Source organism: Oncorhynchus nerka, linkage group LG15, assembly GCF_034236695.1.
Source record: "Oncorhynchus nerka isolate Pitt River linkage group LG15, Oner_Uvic_2.0, whole genome shotgun sequence".
NCBI classification, from domain to species: domain Eukaryota; kingdom Metazoa; phylum Chordata; class Actinopteri; order Salmoniformes; family Salmonidae; genus Oncorhynchus; species Oncorhynchus nerka.
In genome coordinates, this window is record NC_088410.1 from 35,393,823 (window position 1) to 35,413,425 (window position 19,603).

Below are 19,603 nucleotides of genomic sequence, written 5' to 3' on the forward strand. Positions count from 1 at the left end.
CTCTGCATTGAAATCATGAAAATCCAGATTCTTTGGAGAGCACATAGTTGCCATGGATCCCAACTTAAAATCAAGTTAAACATTTCTAAATAGCAGCATAATGAAAAGCTCTGCTACTTATGAAATGTTTTTGATAGCAATTTCAGATATGTATTAAAGGTCCAAATGGAGACTAATCACAAGAGCACTGGCAAGTTCTGATATTTGAACTACTCGAGAACATAACTCAAACTAATCAGAATGGGACACTGAACTCAAAACCAAGTAAGTAAACTTTTTAATGACCTAAACATGCACATATGGCTGATATTTTAGAATAATATCATTGAATGGTCAAAATATACATTGAGGGAATGTCAAAAGTGTATGAAAATACAACATGGTGTACATGGTCAGATATACAATTCCCTTTGAGCTCATTTCTCTGTAAGTAGAACGGGTACCAGTATGTAATGTTGAAAAACATGTACGGTAAGCTACGTTTTTTCAGACAATTGTAGTGCTGCTTGGGGCTTGATAAATAATGGCTTTCTAATGTCAAAGCACAGGGAAGTTCAGTACTCGTATACTGTAATCTGCATTTCAAAGAAAGTGCATCAAACGTTTCGTACATATCTATTGTCCTTGGTGATTGGGGCCATTACCAGTAGAAAGTACTGCATCTATCTACATACACCAGAGTTATTATATACAGTATGACTGACGGCAAGAAGACATCTTGCTTTTTTATTTCTAGTTAATATTTATATATATGGACATTGGCTTTGCAATGCCATTCAGCATTTTGTCAAAATTGATATTTTAAAGCCAAATTATTTCTGAAGATTTGGGGGAAGGAATCGTTGAACCGACTGCATATTATACAGTTACAAAACAATTACAATATCCTGTATAAAAGATACTCTATATACATGACCAGGTATGCACGAATGCTCACATTGGATACATATTGTACATTTTGTATGTATGTTTTACTCTAACACACAGTCACACACACACATTGAAATTAAATGTCTATTTGGCTGCACTTGACAGTCTTTTTGCTGATCACAATCGCCCTCTCTCTTAGTACTCTCTTGGCAGATTTTCTCCTTGTCTGTCCATTGGTCCATTGAGGGGCTACTCCGACATTTTGGGGCAATTCCGTTCCACTCTCCATGTTTCTGGGATGTATTAGATTTAGGTTGGTGGCGGTACAGCCCCTTTGTCCCCTCCCCTAGTCTCAGTCGCCGCTCCATTGCTTTTGCCGTTGACATTCACCTTGCGGGCGTTGCTCCCTGACTTGGAGGCTAGAGGGAGCCGTTGAGTACCGTTGGGTCCTGTGGTACCGCTGGGGCTCTGAAGGGTAGAGGGTTGGCCTCGGAGGGCAGGGCTGGGCAGGGTGGAGGCTCTGGGGGCCTGACCAGCCGGGCTCAGGGCCTTGTCGCTGTGGGAGTCGCTCTCAGAGGTGGGGCTTGTGTTGACACCGTCAGAGTGAGCCTGGGCGGCACCTTGGGACAGCCGTCGACGCTTCCGGGTGGGCTTGACCCAGTACTGCAGGGGGAGGGGGCCATTCTGCAAAGAGTCACAGAGAGAAGATGAGAACTCTCCAGACACGTGAAAGATCACTCAGATCCTAGGACCTAGCAACGTAGATGTTTAGTGAAGTTGGGATTAGGGTTGGAAGTGACAACTGAAGCTTGGTCAGTGTTGTTGTTATAGCCAGTGTGTCAGTTGGCACTTACACGTCGCCAAGAATACATGTAGGCAATATCCATCAGCGTGTAGTAGTCCTTTAAGGGCTCATCAGCGTACAGCACTTCAATCTGTCAAGGTAGAGAGCACTATTACACATTAATAGCACACAAGTCCAAGAGAAGGGTGTGAAGTATGGGAATAAGTATGAAGTATGGGGCTAGTCCACCTAAGTGAAAGCACACATGATCCACTGTATAGGAATGCAGCTTGTCACTAAAATACAGTATTGCGACAAAGCCGTTGTTGGTGTATGCTATGGCTATCTATGGAGTTGTGAGGCGGTTCTGTGCAGCCTGTAGGAATTACCCGTAAGGTGTTTGGAATGTCCATCTTGCTACGCAGGAACTTGGCTAAGTGCAGGACGGTCATGGCTGCCGGGCATTGCAGGAAGCGTTTGCTGTTGGTCTGAAAATGAAGAGAACAGTACGTGTGGTTAGAACCGATTTTATAACTAGAGGGTAAGGGCAGGACATAATATGAAAGGTTAGACAAATGTGGTCCTGTATGGCCCAGTTGGTAGAGCATGGCGCTTGCAATGTATGCACGCATGACAGTCGTTTTTAAATTAAATGTATTATCATTTAGATAGTGTGGGTGACAAATTTACATCAGCATTTACTGGGTTAGCATTTTATGGTTGAATCACTCACATTGTCTCCTTCTGTATTCATAGGTTGTGTGTCACTTCTATAAGAAAATGGAAAAACAGCATGGGTTAAGATGAGCATAGCTTTGTTTTGAAATGCTTTTTTACCCAGCTTTCTGTTAACAAACTTATTAGCACGTAGAGATACAGCCCTATTATAACACATTTGGTCTGTTCTACAGGAAACAGCCCTATTATAACACATTTGGTCTGTTCTACAGGAAACAGCCCTATTATAACACATTTGGTCTGTTCTACAGGAAACAGCCCTATTATAACACATTTGGTCTGTTCTACAGGAAACAGCCCTATTATAACACATTTGGTCTGTTCTACAGGAAACATCCTATCTAATTGGTTGCATGAAAAAGACTAAGAGATCACACATTCTAGAACTTACTTGTTCTTCTCATGGAACTGAATGGAGAGACTGATGATTTCATCTTCTGCAATAATAGTTGGCTCCTCCACCACTTCTCCTGGCTCCAGGTGTTGGTTTTCCTGGTTTGTGTAGAAGTCCCGCCTTCGTTTCATCTCATCTGATGTAAACAAAAAGTCAGAGTGAAAAAGACGTTGGCATATGTCCGCTTTTAATTATGAAAAGGGGGCAACTGTTCACGGGCTCAAACAGGCTTATTGTACTGTAATTAGCACTAAATATGCTCCTTGTAAAATACTGCAATGTACACTGAACACAAATATAAATGCAACATGTAAAGTCCCATTTTTCATGAGCTGAAATAAAATATCAAAAATGTCCCATACGCACAAAAAACATTTCTCTCAAATTGTGCACCCACATTTGTTTACATCCCTGTTAGTGAGTATTTCTCATTTGCCAAGATACCAGACAGGTGTGACATATCAAGAAGCAGATTAAACACCATGATCATTACACAGGTGCACCTTGTGCTGGAGACAATTAAAGGCCACAACACAATGCTACAAATGTCTCAAGTTTTGATGGAGCGTGCAATTGGCATGCTGACTGCAGGAATGTCCAACAGAGCTGTTACCAGAGCATTTAATGTTAATTTCTCTACCATAAGCCACCTCATACATTGTTTTAGAGAATTTGGAAGTACATCCAACAGATTACAACCTCTCACTTTCGGTATTTTGAAAATGAAATAATCTAAGAAATATTGCCATTTTTAAAACAAATCTTAAAGTTGGTTGTAATTTCAGTTTAATCCACCAGAAAAGACTGAACAAATATTACAACAAATATACTAACCGATAAAATAAAAAATGGAGTTGAAAACAGTATAATCTTTGTAAATTATATCATAAATAGGACTGGTGGAGTCACACTAGCAGCTAACAAAAATATATGGAAAGGTCTGCTCTATCCAAAATTACAACCAACTAATTGCAGCATTACCACAAAAAATGGAAGAGGCAAGAGGATGGGGGGAAAAACCTGTGTCGGCCCTGCATTAAAGACCATAATTGGTTAAAGGAAATTGTGCTAAAAAAGTATCCCCGTTTCATTTAAGGACCAGAAAATTGACAGCTGTGCCATACAGATTGCAAAATAGTTGTGAAGAGATTAGGGATGTACTGATTCCATTGCACATTGCTTAAAAACAGATACACAAATGACAGCGAAAGTTAAATTAAAATTATTATACACAATTATATATATATATATATATATATATATATATATATATATATACATACATACATACACACATACAGAGAAGTCAAAAGTTTGGACACACATACTCATTACAACATAGAATAATAGTGAACTATGAAATAACACATATGGAATCATGTAGTAACCAAAAAAGTGTTAAACAAATCAACATCTATTTTATATTTGAGATTCCTCAAAGTAGCCACCTTTTTGCCTTGATGACAGCTGTATTTGTGTATATATATATAATATATAGCCTATATATATAAATAGGTTTTTGGAAATGATGCAGACAATTACATAGATTGTGGCTTCTATCAATCTTCAATATTAAAGCTGATCTACCCCCTAAAAAAGGACATCCAACCGGCCTTACAACCGCAGATCATGAGTAACCATGCCAGCCCCAAGACCTTCATATCCGACTTAATGAATTTAGGACCTAGGACCTAGGACTTAATGAATGTATTTAAATTGACTGATTTCCTTCTATGAACTGTAACTCAGTAAAATCTTTGAAATAGTTTGCGTTTATATTTTTTGTTCAGTATTTGTATAGAAAACCCCTTACTCAAGATATATGGTCTTACCTTTGAATAATCCAGGCACCAACTTGTATACAATGTCCTGTAGAGTCTTGTCTGACCTGAGAAAGGATATGCAAATGATAAAGCCACTTACTAAAGATAAGACCATGTTGGTTGCACTTATAGACAGATAATAACACAAGTACTCCGAGAGAGACGTGTGCGCGCGCACACACATGCAATGTGACTAACCTGATGCTGAGCTGTGGACACGTCTTGTGTACTTGCACATCACATCTGGGGCAGAACTTGTTGGTTTCCAGGAAGGCAACAATGCACGTCTTGCAGACTGAAGTAAGACAGACAGACAGACTTAAAGCAGGTGACTTACTGTAGGACTTTTTATGAAACGAAAATGCATTGTAAATCTACATTCCTTTTCTACATCAGTTTATAGGCCATATAGTCTAGCCCATATGCATTTAGAATAATGCAGTGGACTTAGGAATCTTACATGAGTGCAAGCACTCCACGATGGTTGTGGCATCGATGAAGTAGCCCACACACAGTGGGCATATCAGGTTAGGATTCAGCTCTGTGATTTTTAGCCGACTGGGTTGCATTTTATCCATCTGGAAGGATCTGCAAAAAGAACAACCATCAGCCAAAGAATGACTGATTATTTATTGGGTAGCAAGATTTGAACCACTAAAGTACATGACACATTTAGTGACCTTTTTTTGCTGTTGTTGACATGTTTTCAAACACAAAGCCTACACATACAAAATGTGTACTGACATATTGATGTGGTCCACGGATATTGTCTATAATAATAATATGGATCACTTTTTTTGTTAGAAGCAGTTATGCTTCTTGTAATGGACCAGTGTCATAGCTACTACATAGAATGGCTACTAGTGTATGACCATTTATTTTGTAATTATTTCCAGCCTGGTTGTTTTTTTTTTAGATATTACCCATCCAACAATCTAACAAAATACGTTTGGAACTGCTGTAGTCTAGACCCGACTACCCCAGTGGGGCCTCCTGTGCACGGTGAGGCACGTACCCCAAACCCCGAGAAGACCCACAATGAGCCCCTCCTGTACCAGTGGGTTCTTATGCATTATAGAAAAATCTAATAAAAACTATGTAAAGATAGACGAAAAATAAGCTTAGCTGGATAGTGGGAAACAAAGCAGCCATCTTAAATTCAGTGACAGGACTGGATATGAGAAACGAACAAGAGAGAATCCAAACATAACACCGAGTACCTCAGTTTGTGAGTTGATGTACCTGTGCATCGCATTATGCGAATAAAAACAATTGATGCCTTTCTTTGCTTCCTACCTGATTTGACATGAAAAACACCAGTACCGCCCGACGTGGATACAGGTAAATTATTTTGAGTCGGTTAACGTTAGATTTTGCAGCAGCGCCAGAAAATGGCTTTTTTTCCCCCACATAGTCAGAGGACCGCCCATTGTGGTCACGTGATATTATTTCCAGTCCCTGCCGCCTGCCATATACGATGTATTTGCTACATTAAAAAAAAATACAGCTGTCGCTGATAAGTCGCTAAAACACCCACCCCCCCCTATACATTAACCACATTTGTTCATGAAGGAGTCATTGCATGCATCTTCTTTTTGACAACCATCCCTAGACGGACAACCACGCCCCCCTAGCTCCTCTAGAGAGAATCCTGAAGTTTTTACCATATTATTGGATTTATTGTAGGATGTTGCGGGTCAATTTGACTGTAAAAAGTGCAAGCTTCATAGCCATAGGCCTACACATGAAATGTATGCATTTTCTGCTTCATCACCATTCAATTAGAATTAGACATTTACTCTGATAAATCCTGATATATGATTTATAGTATTCATTTTGCCATCAGCAGCTTTTACAAATACAGAGATTTACTGACCAAAATGTCGCTGCACTTTCAAGGTACCAACTACAGTACGCGCTTCTACTCTCTGCCTCTTGGGGGCGCACTTCGCTTTGCTACGTTCAAGTCTTAGACGCCATCTTGAGGAGACCCCAAAACTGGTGACAACAATCTCAGGCGCATCATAATGGGATTACTAACCTCTAAATAAAATCACCTCAAATCGTTGTGGGTAGCAAACGACACCAGAAAGGAGAGGAGTCGTCCACCAATAGTGTATTACTTATCAAAGAAGACTGCGGCTTAGCTAAAGGCAACCTTGCCTGTAGCTGGATGGCCGGCTAACAATCTATGCCAGAAACTGGTCTGTGTGCCGCTCCGGACTGAAACCGTGCGGCCTGCTCTGGAGGAAGGGTGGTGACCGCGCAACATGCAATCCCGTTAATTTACTACAGAATCTAATTTGATTCAAAGACCCTGCAAATCGGATAGCGGATACGACAATGCATGTATAGATATCACGCTCTTACTGCAAATTTCGTTGTCTGGAGTGATAAGACCCAACTAGCCTGTTTGATTACAGTGCTGTCTTGCGTTGCCTAAATTATTCCCAACAGGAGACATGTCATCCAACTGTACCAGCGTTGCGCCGGTGAGCGCTAGCAAAACGAAGACGAAAAAGAAACATTTTATAGGACAGAAAGTAAAATTATTCCGTGCAAGTGAGCCTATTCTCAGCGTTTTAATGTGGGGTGTCAACCATACGGTAAATGTATTTTTGTTCATGTTCCCAAGTTAGCTTGTTTGTCTATGTGGTGTTTTGACTAGCTAACGGTAACGCGATAGTTAGCCAGCTGCTTGATTGACAAAAGCCAATTTTAGAACTCATCCATCGTCTGTAGTGTATGGGTGTTAGCCAGGTACTTAGTCTGATGCTCAGGTGAAAGCTGTTAACCCTTCATTCACCATCCTCCCTGGTCAGGAATATAAATGTAGCAACAATCTAGCTATTTGGTGTGCCAGTCGCGTGCGCTTTAAAAATGTGCAGCAAATAGCTGCGACGTTGAACATAAACATTTCACATTACCCGCGCAATTTGCAGGCATTATTTGGCACAAGCTGCATAACGTATTCTGTTCTGTGGGATGTGTGGTGGTCTGCAGTGAGCTAGTTAGTTGGTTAGGAGAGGAGGTCGTGAGCACTGCTCCAACCTAAGCATTCATTATGTCTAGCGCAGGCCAGAGAGGGGTGTGACTGTTGGAGAGTAGCAGGTTGCATTGAGCCTCAACCGCAGCCTGCCTGCCTATTGTTTTACAGGCATCAATGAATGAGAAAGCGGCAAATCTAACATTTTGCATATTCTAGCCTATATTCCTGATTTAATGTGGTTTAGTGTGAAGTACACATTCGAACACTCAACCATAAAAATAATAGGTTCACAGTCTAATTTGAGTGGGAGAAGGATGGACAGTGTCTTCAACACATCCTAAAAGACACTTTATTGATACTGTTTTTCACCAAATGCATCAAGTTTCTCACTCAAATGAATGCTGCGATCACCAAATAGATTGCAGAGAGCTTCAAGGCTCCATTTTTGTGGCCAGCAGTAGTAGGCGAACACACCCCCTTCCCTGCTTGACTGACACCTCCAGATCAATATCTCTGGCATGAATATGATGCCCCAGGCTTGCAGTTTTTGATTCGCTTCATTCACTATTTGAATAACAGTGCTGATGCATAATTTCACTTCCAATGTTTGCATGCATTTCAATATGTTGCCTACACTAACATGTACATTACATCTTGCATGTACTATTGTCTGTAATTATTCTTGATTTCCCCCTCTATTTGCTGTGTTTTTAGTGAGGCTATTTTATGTATATTTCAATACCTTATATAAGAAAGATAAGGATAAATATAGACTATAGTCAAACGGACAGTTATTGTATGGAGAAGACAATGGCATTTAATTAACCAATTTGCATATTTAGTGAAGCTGTAATAATCATCCTGTGACGCATTCTGCAATAATCATCATGGACAAGTTCAGTGTGTTGTGGATGCTGGGTGTAGATTCAAGGTGTAGGCGGCAGGCTAATTTAGGCGTTTGCAAGAAAGACGTCAAAGAGCCTTCTCCTCAAGGCTCCCATAACCTTAGTCTTAACCACAATATATTTCACCTTGGTAGTCAGTCGTAACATTGTTCTGCTCGTCACAAATTTGAATGAATTCAGTTCCAAGCTAAGCTTTTGCTCAGAGAAGACCTTTGTCAGTCGGAGCATATAGCCAAATACAGATTTAATTGAAACTCCCTTCAAAAACGGATTCAGTCTTGATGGTAGATAATGCCAGCCTTACAGGCTTTCCAACACCGGGAATAACCTACATCTTCAAATCTGATATGAGCCTTCGTCATACTTAAAATAAAATCTGCCATTTAGCAGACACTTATATCTTCGGCGACTTACAGTCATGCGTGCATACATTTTACGGATGGGTGGTCCCAGGAATCGAACCCACTACCCTGCCTTTACAAGCGCTGTGCTCTACCAACTGAGAGACAACGGACCACCTTCATCAAACTTTTTGTGTAGGTTGATTAGACATAATCCAACATATAGTCAGGATATCGATTGTCTGCCTACTGAAGGCATTAAGCTATGCCTCTAATGACAAATAAATATGATACCTTTGAAGGACACACTATCTACCAGAGCCTAACCTGTGGGCATGTTAAACAGTGATTCCTCATAGCATGTCAGACAGTTGAATGAGAGTCTATCCCTTGAAGCAGCAGCTCTATGAGAGGCGACTAGGCTATGTCCTGCATATTCCATACAATTCAATGTGTTTGTGTTCCATATGCTATTATTTTCCCACCTCAAGATAACTTTTCAAATGTCTCCCCTATTTTAGCCATGTCTGCGTCTCCTGGATGTGTTCTTGTCTCCTTTTTTCTTTGAAGTGTTTATTCACGTTCCCTCCCTGCCACTCCTCTTACTGTCTGGAGTTTATACATCTATGGAGAGGGCTCGCTCGGGGAATCAGTCTGTTCCTTACAGTGAATCTGTCTCGGTAGATAAGATCAACAATGTGACAAGGGGACTCAGCCAGAGAGCACTGCTGTCAGTTCACTTTGGTCCAAAGTGAATGATTGTCAGTAAATAGACACTGGTTCACTGCAGTTTGGTCTGGTGTGGGGATTAGCGTGTTGACCTCCTCTTCCCTGCTCTACAATTCTATTCTGATCTTCTGATCTCCTGCTCTTTCTATCTCCCCTCTGTTTCAGATCAACGAGTTAAGTAACGTTCCTGTACCAGTAATGCTGATGCCTGATGATTTTAAAGCCTACAGTAAGATCAAAGTGGACAACCACCTATTTAACAAGTAGGTATCCTGAGTTCTAACTTTGCAACCTGCCATACCATATTACTGCCCATATAAACTCAAACAAGAGGCCAGTTTAGCTGCATTGTTTAGAAATATACAGTACAGACCTGAAGTCTGTTAACACTATGTTATGCTACTGATTAGGAGAGAGAAGGTCTTGGCTTGGTTGGCCCAATGGTCTATGACGTGGTTAAATCACTAGCAAGATCAAGCTCCTCTATCACCTGTAATATAACTCACCATGGGTCTAGCGATCCCCACTACACTGGAGTTGTAGTCAAAACATTAATTTAACACTTAACTGAGCAGCTTTGCAATGCAAATCATCCTCGTAGTGAAGCACCTCTAGTATGCTGGTCAAGAGCTTCTCACATTTCCATTATCTAGTCCAGTGGGTTCCTCCGATGACATCAACACTCTGCTAATGGACTAACTATAGAATTAGAATACTAGAATGGACATGAACCCTCATATGATGGGATAACAGTCAGCCATTTGGGTCAGAGAGTTGGTCAACCATGATTTGCCAGTGCTGTGATGAGATATTGTGTAAAGTAATGCATTTGAAGAATTTAGCTAGCCAGACAGTTTTAGAGGAATGATTCCATACATTTTTCAAACGAACTGCCAAAATGCCAACATTTCATTCAAACGATGCAATCAATCCACAGCCATAAACTGGCTGAAATCAGTTGATGATAGGACTTAGACAAGTTGTAATATAACAAGTACTTATATTGTGTCATGTAATAGCACTCCAAGAAAACAACACAAATTGGTCTGTTAAAAATAATGGTCTGTTTACATATATTTTAGAAGCTATTTTTACCGAAAATGTGTTTAAAAGCCGGATGATCTGTATGATTATATGACTATTTTAGGTTGGTAATAATTATATTACACATCTTCTGATATATCACATTCCTTACTTTGATTTTCCTGCGTAAGTAAAATCAAGATTATGCCTCTGGCGATTTCCACTACGCCACACTACACTGATGTTGTTGTCAGAACATTAATTCAAAACTTAACTGAGCATCTTTGCAATGCAAATCATCCTCATAGTGAAGCACCTCTAGTATGCTGGTCAAGAGATTCTCACATTTCCGTTATCTAGTCCAATGATTCCTCAGATGACATCAACACTCTGAATGCTAATGGGCTAACACACTCTTCTCTATTAACACTCGTCAATACCTTTGTATCTCTCAGAGAAAACCTGCCCAGCCGCTTTAAATTCAAAGAGTACTGCCCTATGGTGTTCCGCAACCTGAGGGAGAGGTTCTGCATCGATGACCAGGATTATCAGGTAAAATATGGTCTCCTGTGTGGAGATGTCTAAGGGGAAGAATGTAGGATGGGTTAACTGAAGAGAAAGACCATTTGAGGATGGGTTAACAGTAGTGAACTGAAAGACAGAATGAGGATAGACGTTTGCTTGGCACGGCTCAGTAATGTCAAACGGGTAGAGGACAATTAAGGAGAGTGCAGATCAGAGTACCAGAGGGAACTCCCTGTTGTTCCCTGCCCAGTTTGACTCATAGCAGATGTCAATTCTTCCCTCAGCACAATGTAGTAAGGCTTTATCAGCATTTCATCCCTCAGCCCAATGTAGTCAGGCTTTATCAGCATTTCATCCCTCAGCCCAATGTAGTCAGGCTTTATCAGCATTTCATCCCTCAGCCCAATGTAGTCACGCTTTATCAGCATTTCATCCCTCAGCCCAATGTAGTCAGGCTTTATCAGTATTTCATCCCTCAGCCCAATGTAGTCAGGCTTTATCAGCATTTCATCCCTCAGCCCAATGTAGTAAGGCTTTATCAGCATTTCATCCCTCAGCCCAATGTAGTCAGGCTTTATCAGCATTTCATCCCTCAGCCCAATGTAGTAAGGCTTTATCAGCATTTCATCTCTCAGCCCAATGTAGTCAGGCTATATCAGCATTTCATCCCTCAGCCCAATGTAGTCAGGCTATATCAGCATTTCATCCCTCAGCCCAATGTAGTAAGGCCTTATCAGCATTTCATCCCTCAGCCCAATGTAGTCGGGCTTTATCAGCATTTCATCCCTCAGCCCAATGTAGTATGGCTTTATCAGCATTTCATCCCTCAGCCCAATGTAGTATGGCTTTATTAGCATTTCATCCCTCAGCCCAATATAGTAAGGCTTTATCAGCATTTGTTGATATAGAACTAAAAGACTGTCCCCTTTTTACTGAGTTCTCACATGTAAACAGTGGGTGTTTTTAGTGTTTAGCGATACCAAGCATAGTTTATTACATTAAGTTCAACTAACTTGGTAGCCTTGCTGACTGGATCGCTATGTGAAGTGTTTTTTGTTTAGCTTGGAATAGCTCTATGTAAATGAAATCCATTGATCCATTACTAACTCGTGAAATAATTATGAAACATTCTTTACAGAGGGCTTTTCATTCATGTCAAAGCCTCAATTTTCTGCTCTGTATGTCTCTCTCCCCCGGGCTCCCTCCTGTGGTGGATCATCATCAGAACTCTCTGACGAGGAGCGCCCCGCTGAACAGCGACTCCCAGGGGCGCTTTGGCAACCGCTTCCTGTCCAGCTACGACCACCGCTTCGTCATCAAGACGGTGTCCAGCGAAGACATCGCCGAGATGCACAACATCCTCAAGAAGTACCACCAGGTGGGAGAGTTACCACAGGCACAAATATAACACGTTTGAATTTTTTAAATGTATTTTCTGTACAAACATACGCCCTCTTAATACATGTTGAAGGGAGCATGTTGGCTTAAAATATTGAGGACCTTTCAATGTGCTGCTGAAGAAATATCGTTGAATTGTTCCATTTGGTGGGACTATCCTTTTGTAATAGCTAACAATTTATGCCGACTTCATTACTGGAGCTCTCTCCCTGTTTCCTTTGCATTACTCATTCCCGTTCCTCTTTCCCCTCTCCTTTCCTCCTCTGGGTCTCCTCAGTTCATAGTGGAGTGTCATGGCAGCACTCTGCTCCCCCAGTTCCTGGGAATGTATCGGCTAACAGTGGACGGGGTTGAGACGTACATGGTGGTGACCCGTAATGTATTCAGCCACCGTCTCACCGTGCACCGCAAGTACGACCTGAAGGTAGGTGTCGATGTGCACACTAGCTTGGAGGGAACCAACTGGGAGAACACTTACTGGTAGTACACTAACTTCAGTAGGGCACTAGGAGCACACTTCCAGCTGTAACACTGTTGGTGCTCATTGGGCTAAGGGCATTTGTAACAAGCTCAATGCATAGGGTGCTTGCAGAGTATTCCGGTTCCCAGTAGAACTTGAGCCAGACTATTTTCTGCTCCAATGGTTGTGATGTATTATTTTTTTATTACATTTTTATTTAACCTTTATTTAACTCAGCAAGTCGGTGAAAACAAATTCTTATTTACAATGATGGCCTACCCCCGGCCAAACCCGGACAACGCTGGGCCGATTGTGCCTCCCCTATGGGACTCCCAATTACGGCCGGATGTGATACCGCCTGGAATCGAACCAGAGACTGTAGTGACGAGATGCAGTGCCTTAGACCGCTGCACCACTCTGGAGCATCTAGAAGGGGAAATGGTTAAGAATGCTGCTCTTGTGGAAAAGCTCAGCAAATCGGTCTCTTTGTGCACGGGCAACAACACTGAGAACAGAGGTGTGACGGCGTGCATGCCTATTGGCTCTCAGAACACCGTTTCCCGTACAACAAACAACTCTGTCGCTGCCAGGCATTCTCAGGGGGAAACAGTTCTGCTTTCTGAAATATGACAATGTTATAACCATACTGTCAAGTCCAGGAGAAACAAAGGGGGAACAAAGATGCAAAGAATGTCTGTCTCTAACTCTGCATTCCGTTACATCTCTGTGAATGATCTTCTTTTCCTTCTCATTCAGGGTTCCACAGTCTCAAGGGAAGCCAGTGACAAAGAGAAGGTGTGTTCTTTTACATATATACGATGATGAGAGGAGTGTTGGGGTACAATGACAGCACCCTAAAAATAACTGTGGATCGTGCTAAAAAAAAGCATCAAACTAACCAGCTAAAAACAAAACTCATTTACAGGTCAAAATACTTTTTAGAAAAGTACGGAAATACTGTTTTTTCCATCTAATGATAATGAAGCACAAATTAAATAACACATCCACAGTTGGGCCATGTCCGACTGCTGTCTATGCTGCGCAGAGGGGGAAGTCAAAAGGGGGTGAGTGTAGTCCATGTGGAATAGTTAGCTGTGTGTGCTCTAGTAGTATCCACCATGTCAGTTACATTACCCGCTCTGAAACCTAGAAGTAGTTATTTCCCTTCCTGGTTACGTCTTTTGTAGAGCGGTGCGTGATACTGCTTTGTGACTCTGCTGAGTTGTTGTTGGGAACAGAAGGTTGCTGGTTCACACCCAGTGAGGGACGGACAGAACCTGGTGAAGCCAATGTCACTGGTCGGATTCGTACTGCGGACCTCTCGCTCGAGAAACCCAACGTCTTAAACCATTACACCGAGAGGAAATACCTGAAATGGTTGTTCTTCCTAAAAAATCAATCCAAGGATAATGAGTGGAAACTAAATCAAGACCTCTGTCATTTGTGCCAATCTCAGAATATTTTGATTCTAATTTCTATCACTCTGCTCAGGCCAAGGAACTCCCCACTTTTAAGGACAACGACTTTCTGAACGAGGGCCAGAAGCTGCAGATAGGAGATGACAACAAGAAGTACTTCTTGGAGAAACTAAAGCGCGACGTAGAGGTAGGAGACATCTCACGGCTGCTCGATTTGATGTTTTTATTATTATTACAGTCATTGTGAAAATATCCGTAAATGGACTTCTGCACATTATGTTTGGTTTCTAGTCCTTTCAACCAGTTTCACCTGTGAACAAAGACATGACTTTAGGTTGACAAATAGAAAAAGAATAGTGAGTTTAATGTCCTCCAAATTTCCCAAAAGAACATTTGTTACAATATCTGACATCTTTCTCCTGTTTGTGTACATAGTTCCTGGCCACTCTAAAGATCATGGACTACAGTCTCCTGGTGGGGATCCATGATGTGGACCGGGCAGAGCAGGAGGAGATGGAGGTGGAGGCAGGAGGAGAGGAGGAGGAGTACGAGAACGATGGGATGGGAGGAGCACTCACCGGCTCCTTCGGCACCCCTCCAGACAGCCCTGGGAACCCCCTCAACTTTGGCGGGTTCTTTGGCCCTGGCGAGTTCGACCCCTCCGTGGACGTCTACGCAATTAAGAGCAACGACAGTAAGAGACTGTCTTTCTTGAGTTGTCAAGTGATTTTTCTATGCAATTATGCTATATTTGTGCTACTCTCTATCTACAGTGCCTTCAGAAAGTATTCACACCTGGACTTTTTCCACATTTTGTTGTGTTACAGCCTGAATTTCAAATTGATTACATTTTTGATTTTGTCACTGGCCTGCACACAAATGCCCCATAATGTCGAAGTGGGCTTGTGTTTTTCTAAATGTTTACATATTAATAAAAAATTGAAATCTGAAATGCCTCTCAAAGAAGGCCACCTATTGATAGCTATACAAAACATACAGACATTGAATGTCCCTTTGAGGAATGGTAAAGTTATGAATTCCACTTTGTATGGTGTATCAATACACCCAGTCACTACAAATATACAGGTGTCCTTCCGAACTGGAGAGGAAGGAAACCACTCAGGGATTTCACCATGAGGCCAATGGTGGCTTTAAAACAGTTACAGAGTTTAATAACTGTGATAGAAGAAACCTGAGGATGGATTAACAACATTGAAGTTACTCCACAATACTAACCTTATTGGTAGAGTGAAAAGGAAGCCTGTACAGAATAAAACATATTCCAAAACATGGATCCTGTTTGCAATAAGTCACTTAAATAATACTGCAAAAAAGGACCTGGAAATGGTTGTCTTGCAGTGATTAACAACCAATTTGACAGAGCTTTAAGAATTTTAAAAAATTTATAATGGGCTAATGTTGCACAATCCAGGTGTGAAAAGCTCTTAGAGACTTTCCCTTAAAGACTCACAGCTGTAATCACTGCCAAACGATGCTTCTACAAAGTATTGACTCAGTGGTGTGAATACTTATTTAAATTAGATATTTCATTTTCAATACTTAGCAAAAAACATGTTTTCACTTTGTTATTATGGGGTATTGTGTATAGCTGGGTAAGCAACCAGGAAATGCTAGAGCAATTTCTGTATAGTGCATCTTTAATTAACATTAAACTAATTTTAGAACAGACACCATAATTGAGAATTTCAATAAGCATTTTTCTACGGCTGGCCATGCTTTCCACCTGGCAACTCCTGCCCCGGTCAACAGCACTGCACCCCCAACAGCAACTCGCCCAAGCCTTCCCCATTTCTCCTTCTCCCAAATCCATTCAGCTGAAGTTCTGAAAGAGCTGAAAAATCTGGACCCCTACAAATCAGCCGGGCTAGACAATCTGGACCCTTTCTTTCTAAAATTATCTGCCGAAATTGTTGCCACCCCTATTACTAGCCTGTTCAACCTCTCTTTCGTGTCATCTGAGATTCCCAAAGATTGGAAAGCAGCTGCGGTCATCCCCCTCTTCAAAGGGGGGGACACTCTTGACCCAAACTGTTACAGACCTATATCTATCCTACCATGCCTTTCTAAGGTCTTGAAAGCCAAGTCAACAAACAGATTACCGACCATTTCGAATCTCACCATACCTTCTCTGCTATGCAATCTGGTTTCAGAGCTGGTCATGGGTGCACCTCAGCCACGCTCAAGGTCCTAAACGATATCTTAACCGCCATCGATAAGAAACATTACTGTGCCGCCGTATTCATTGATCTGGCCAAGGCTTTCGACTCTGTCAACCACCGCATCCTCATCGGCAGACTCGACAGCCTTGGTTTCTCAAATGATTGCCTCGCCTGGTTCACCAACTACTTCTCTGATAGAGTTCAGTGTGTCAAATCGGAGGGTCTGCTGTCCGGACCTCTGGCAGTCTCTATGGGGGTGCCACAGGGTTCAATTCTTGGACCGACTCTCTTCTCTGTATACATCAATGAGGTCGCTCTTGCTGCTGGTGAGTCTCTGATCCACCTCTACGCAGACGACACCATTCTGTATACTTCCGGCCCTTCTTTGGACACTGTGTTAACAACCCTCCAGGCAAGCTTCAATGCCATACAACTCTCCTTCCGTGGCCTCCAATTGCTCTTAAATACAAGTAAAACTAAATGCATGCTCTTCAACCGATCGCTACCTGCACCTACCCGCCTGTCCAACATCACTACTCTGGACGGCTCTGACTTAGAATACGTGGACAACTACAAATACTTAGGTGTCTGGTTAGACTGTAAACTCTCCTTCCAGACCCATATCAAACATCTCCAATCCAAAGTTAAATCTAGAATTGGCTTCCTATTTCGCAACAAAGCATCCTTCACTCATGCTGCCAAACATACCCTTGTAAAATTGACCATCCTACCAATCCTCGACTTTGGCGATGTCATTTACAAAATAGCCTCCAATACCCTACTCAACAAATTGGATGCAGTCTATCACAGTGCAATCCGTTTTGTCACCAAAGCCCCATATACTACCCACCATTGCGACCTGTACGCTCTCGTTGGCTGGCCCTCGCTTCATACTCGTCGCCAAACCCACTGGCTCCATGTCATCTACAAGACCCTGCTAGGTAAAGTCCCCCTTATCTCAGCTCGCTGGTCACCATAGCATCTCCCACCTGTAGCACACGCTCCAGCAGGTATATCTCTCTAGTCACCCCCAAAACCAATTCTTTCTTTGGCCGCCTCTCCTTCCAGTTCTCTGCTGCCAATGACTGGAACGAACTACAAAAATCTCTTAAATTGGAAACACTTATCTCCCTCACTAGCTTTAAGCACCATCTGTCAGAGCATCTTACAGATTACTGCACCTGTACATAGCCCACCTATAATTTAGCCCAAACAACTACCTCTTTCCCAACTGTATTTAATTTATTTATTTATTTTGCTCCTTTGCACCCCATTATTTTTATTTCTACTTTGCACATTCTTCCATTGCAAAACTACCATTCCAGTGTTTTACTTGCTATATTGTATTTACTTTGCCACCATGGCCTTTTTTGCCTTTACCTCCCTTCTCACCTAATTTGCTCACATTGTATATAGACTTTTTTTTTTTTTTACTGTATTATTGACTGTATGTTTGTTTTACTCCATGTGTAACTCTGTGTCGTTGTATGTGTCGAACTGCTTTGCTTTATCTTGGCCAGGTCGCAATTGTAAATGAGAACTTGTTCTCAACTTGCTTACCTGGTTAAATAAAGGTGAAATAAAAAAATTAAAAAATGGGACTGCCCAGTGAAACGTAATACTTGCTATTTATACTCTTATGCACTGTCTTGCTCCTTGTGGTAGGTGCTGTGAAGAAAGAAGTGTACTTCATGGCTATCATCGACATCCTCACACACTACGATGCTAAGAAAAAAGCTGCACATGCTGCCAAAACTGTGAAACATGGGGTGAGTAATGGACTACCTTTGACCAAACATGAAGCCAAGTGATTAGGCTGCAAAGATGCTAGATCATATAGTAGTTTCAAGGAGAAGATGTGTTATTAAATATAAATTGTAGTTGTATGTTCCTAATGTGCATGTGTTTACACTGAACTCTGTTCTCCCTCCTTCAGGCTGGGGCAGAGATCTCCACCGTAAACCCAGAGCAGTACTCCAAAAGATTCTTTGAGTTCATGTCCAACATCCTGTCATAGAATCATCTCTCCTACCCCAGCCAATCACATCCTGTCATCAGCCACACCCACCCCTCTCTCCCTCCTCCTGCCCCTCCCACCTGATTTAGCCCCACCCCTTACTCACTCTGGGGATGACAGACTGAAAGGATGCACAGACGAAGAGCCTGTTACATTGACCCACAGAGAGGGGGCGCCGGACTTTTTCTTAAAAAAAAAAAGCAACGTGTCTCTTCTCCACCCCCATGTCCCACTCCCCAGCCACCTCAATCTGAGCGCTCGACAAGGAAGGCTTGTGAAACAGAGTTCAATAGGATATTTGAGACCCTCCCCCTTTCTGCCTTCCCCACCACCTTATACTAGTCCTCACGCCAGCACGGGAACTGTCTCACTAATGCCTTGAAAGAGTGTCAGCTTCAGCAGTAGGAGTCTGTTTAGTACCGTCTGTTCGTTATTATTTTCAGACACACACAAACCTCTCACAGACACAGAAGCGGTCAGATCGCATGAATCTTTTGACCGAACTCTGCCTCCTTGACTTGTCAGGAGGTCCGCAGCCGACAGTATCAAAATTGGAAATGCAGGAGATTAATAAGGGTTTTACGTAAATAAATGCAATATCAAAATGCATGGCTGAAATGTACATGACTCTGCCAGTTAGTTGAAACGTCAAACCACTGAATTTAGCATCTGAGCATTATGACTAAAAAAGAAAAAAACAAGTGTCTGAATGTTACGTTGCCATATTGTTCTGAAAACTTTTGACATTTTTACCATGAACTTGGTTGGTAAAGGAAAATCCACATAAAAAAGGGGAATACTAAAGCAAATGCTTGTTTTATTACCATATGAATCATTTTTATATCTCGTTTACATTAATGTAGCATTTGTGTTTGTATACAGTATTGTTTTGTAACAGACATTAGATCAGAAAAGTTACTTGAAAAGGATTCATTACATATTAAAAGGGAGTTATTGTTTTTTTTCCTGAATGTAATTCATTTTCTCACCTTTGACTAACAAAGATCAT

The 19,603-nt window shown here is 41.7% G+C and overlaps 2 protein-coding genes across 3 annotated transcripts; one reads left to right on the forward strand and one right to left on the reverse strand.

Moving 5' to 3' along the window:
• Positions 1-260: 260 nt before the first annotated feature.
• Positions 261-6,039, reverse strand: LOC115142556 (polycomb complex protein BMI-1-like). The gene is made up of 9 exons (XM_029682094.2): positions 5,906-6,039; positions 5,070-5,197; positions 4,808-4,904; positions 4,619-4,674; positions 2,784-2,922; positions 2,388-2,424; positions 2,044-2,142; positions 1,725-1,805; positions 261-1,554 (listed from the first exon to the last, which is right to left on the reverse strand). The coding sequence occupies exons 2-9, from the start codon at positions 5,185-5,187 to the stop codon at positions 1,180-1,182; spliced, it is 1,002 nt and encodes a 333-aa protein (XP_029537954.1). The 5' UTR covers positions 5,188-5,197; positions 5,906-6,039; the 3' UTR covers positions 261-1,179.
• Positions 6,040-6,569: 530 nt separating this feature from the next.
• On the forward strand, positions 6,570-19,553 carry LOC115142558 (phosphatidylinositol 5-phosphate 4-kinase type-2 beta). Of its 2 annotated transcripts, XM_029682097.2 has the most exons (11): positions 6,570-7,215; positions 9,739-9,836; positions 11,052-11,148; positions 12,347-12,499; positions 12,797-12,943; positions 13,736-13,774; positions 13,990-14,043; positions 14,471-14,584; positions 14,833-15,091; positions 18,243-18,346; positions 18,514-19,553. In XM_029682097.2, the coding sequence occupies exons 1-11, from the start codon at positions 7,072-7,074 to the stop codon at positions 18,592-18,594; spliced, it is 1,290 nt and encodes a 429-aa protein (XP_029537957.1). In that variant the 5' UTR covers positions 6,570-7,071; the 3' UTR covers positions 18,595-19,553. The 2 variants fall into 2 exon arrangements, with proteins under 2 accessions (XP_029537957.1, XP_029537958.1); XM_029682098.2 differs by lacking the exon at positions 13,990-14,043.
• The last annotated feature ends 50 nt before the right edge of the window (positions 19,554-19,603 follow it).

What these genes read in the sequence shown, in the direction of transcription:
- LOC115142556 (XM_029682094.2), bottom strand. Translation starts at nt 5,187, where the DNA reads ATGGATAAAATGCAACCCAGTCGGCTAAAAATCACAGAGCTGAATCCT. An exon ending in CGTGGAGTGCTTGCACTCAT is followed by an intron (nt 4,905 to 5,069) that starts GTAAGATTCCTA and finishes GTCTTACTTCAG; the next exon opens with TCTGCAAGACGTGCATTGTT. An exon ending in GGTGCCTGGATTATTCAAAG is followed by an intron (nt 2,923 to 4,618) that starts GTAAGACCATAT and finishes TGTTTACATCAG; the next exon opens with ATGAGATGAAACGAAGGCGG.
- LOC115142558 (XM_029682097.2), top strand. Translation starts at nt 7,072, where the DNA reads ATGTCATCCAACTGTACCAGCGTTGCGCCGGTGAGCGCTAGCAAAACG. An exon ending in GACAACCACCTATTTAACAA is followed by an intron (nt 9,837 to 11,051) that starts GTAGGTATCCTG and finishes TGTATCTCTCAG; the next exon opens with AGAAAACCTGCCCAGCCGCT. An exon ending in TCCTCAAGAAGTACCACCAG is followed by an intron (nt 12,500 to 12,796) that starts GTGGGAGAGTTA and finishes GGGTCTCCTCAG; the next exon opens with TTCATAGTGGAGTGTCATGG.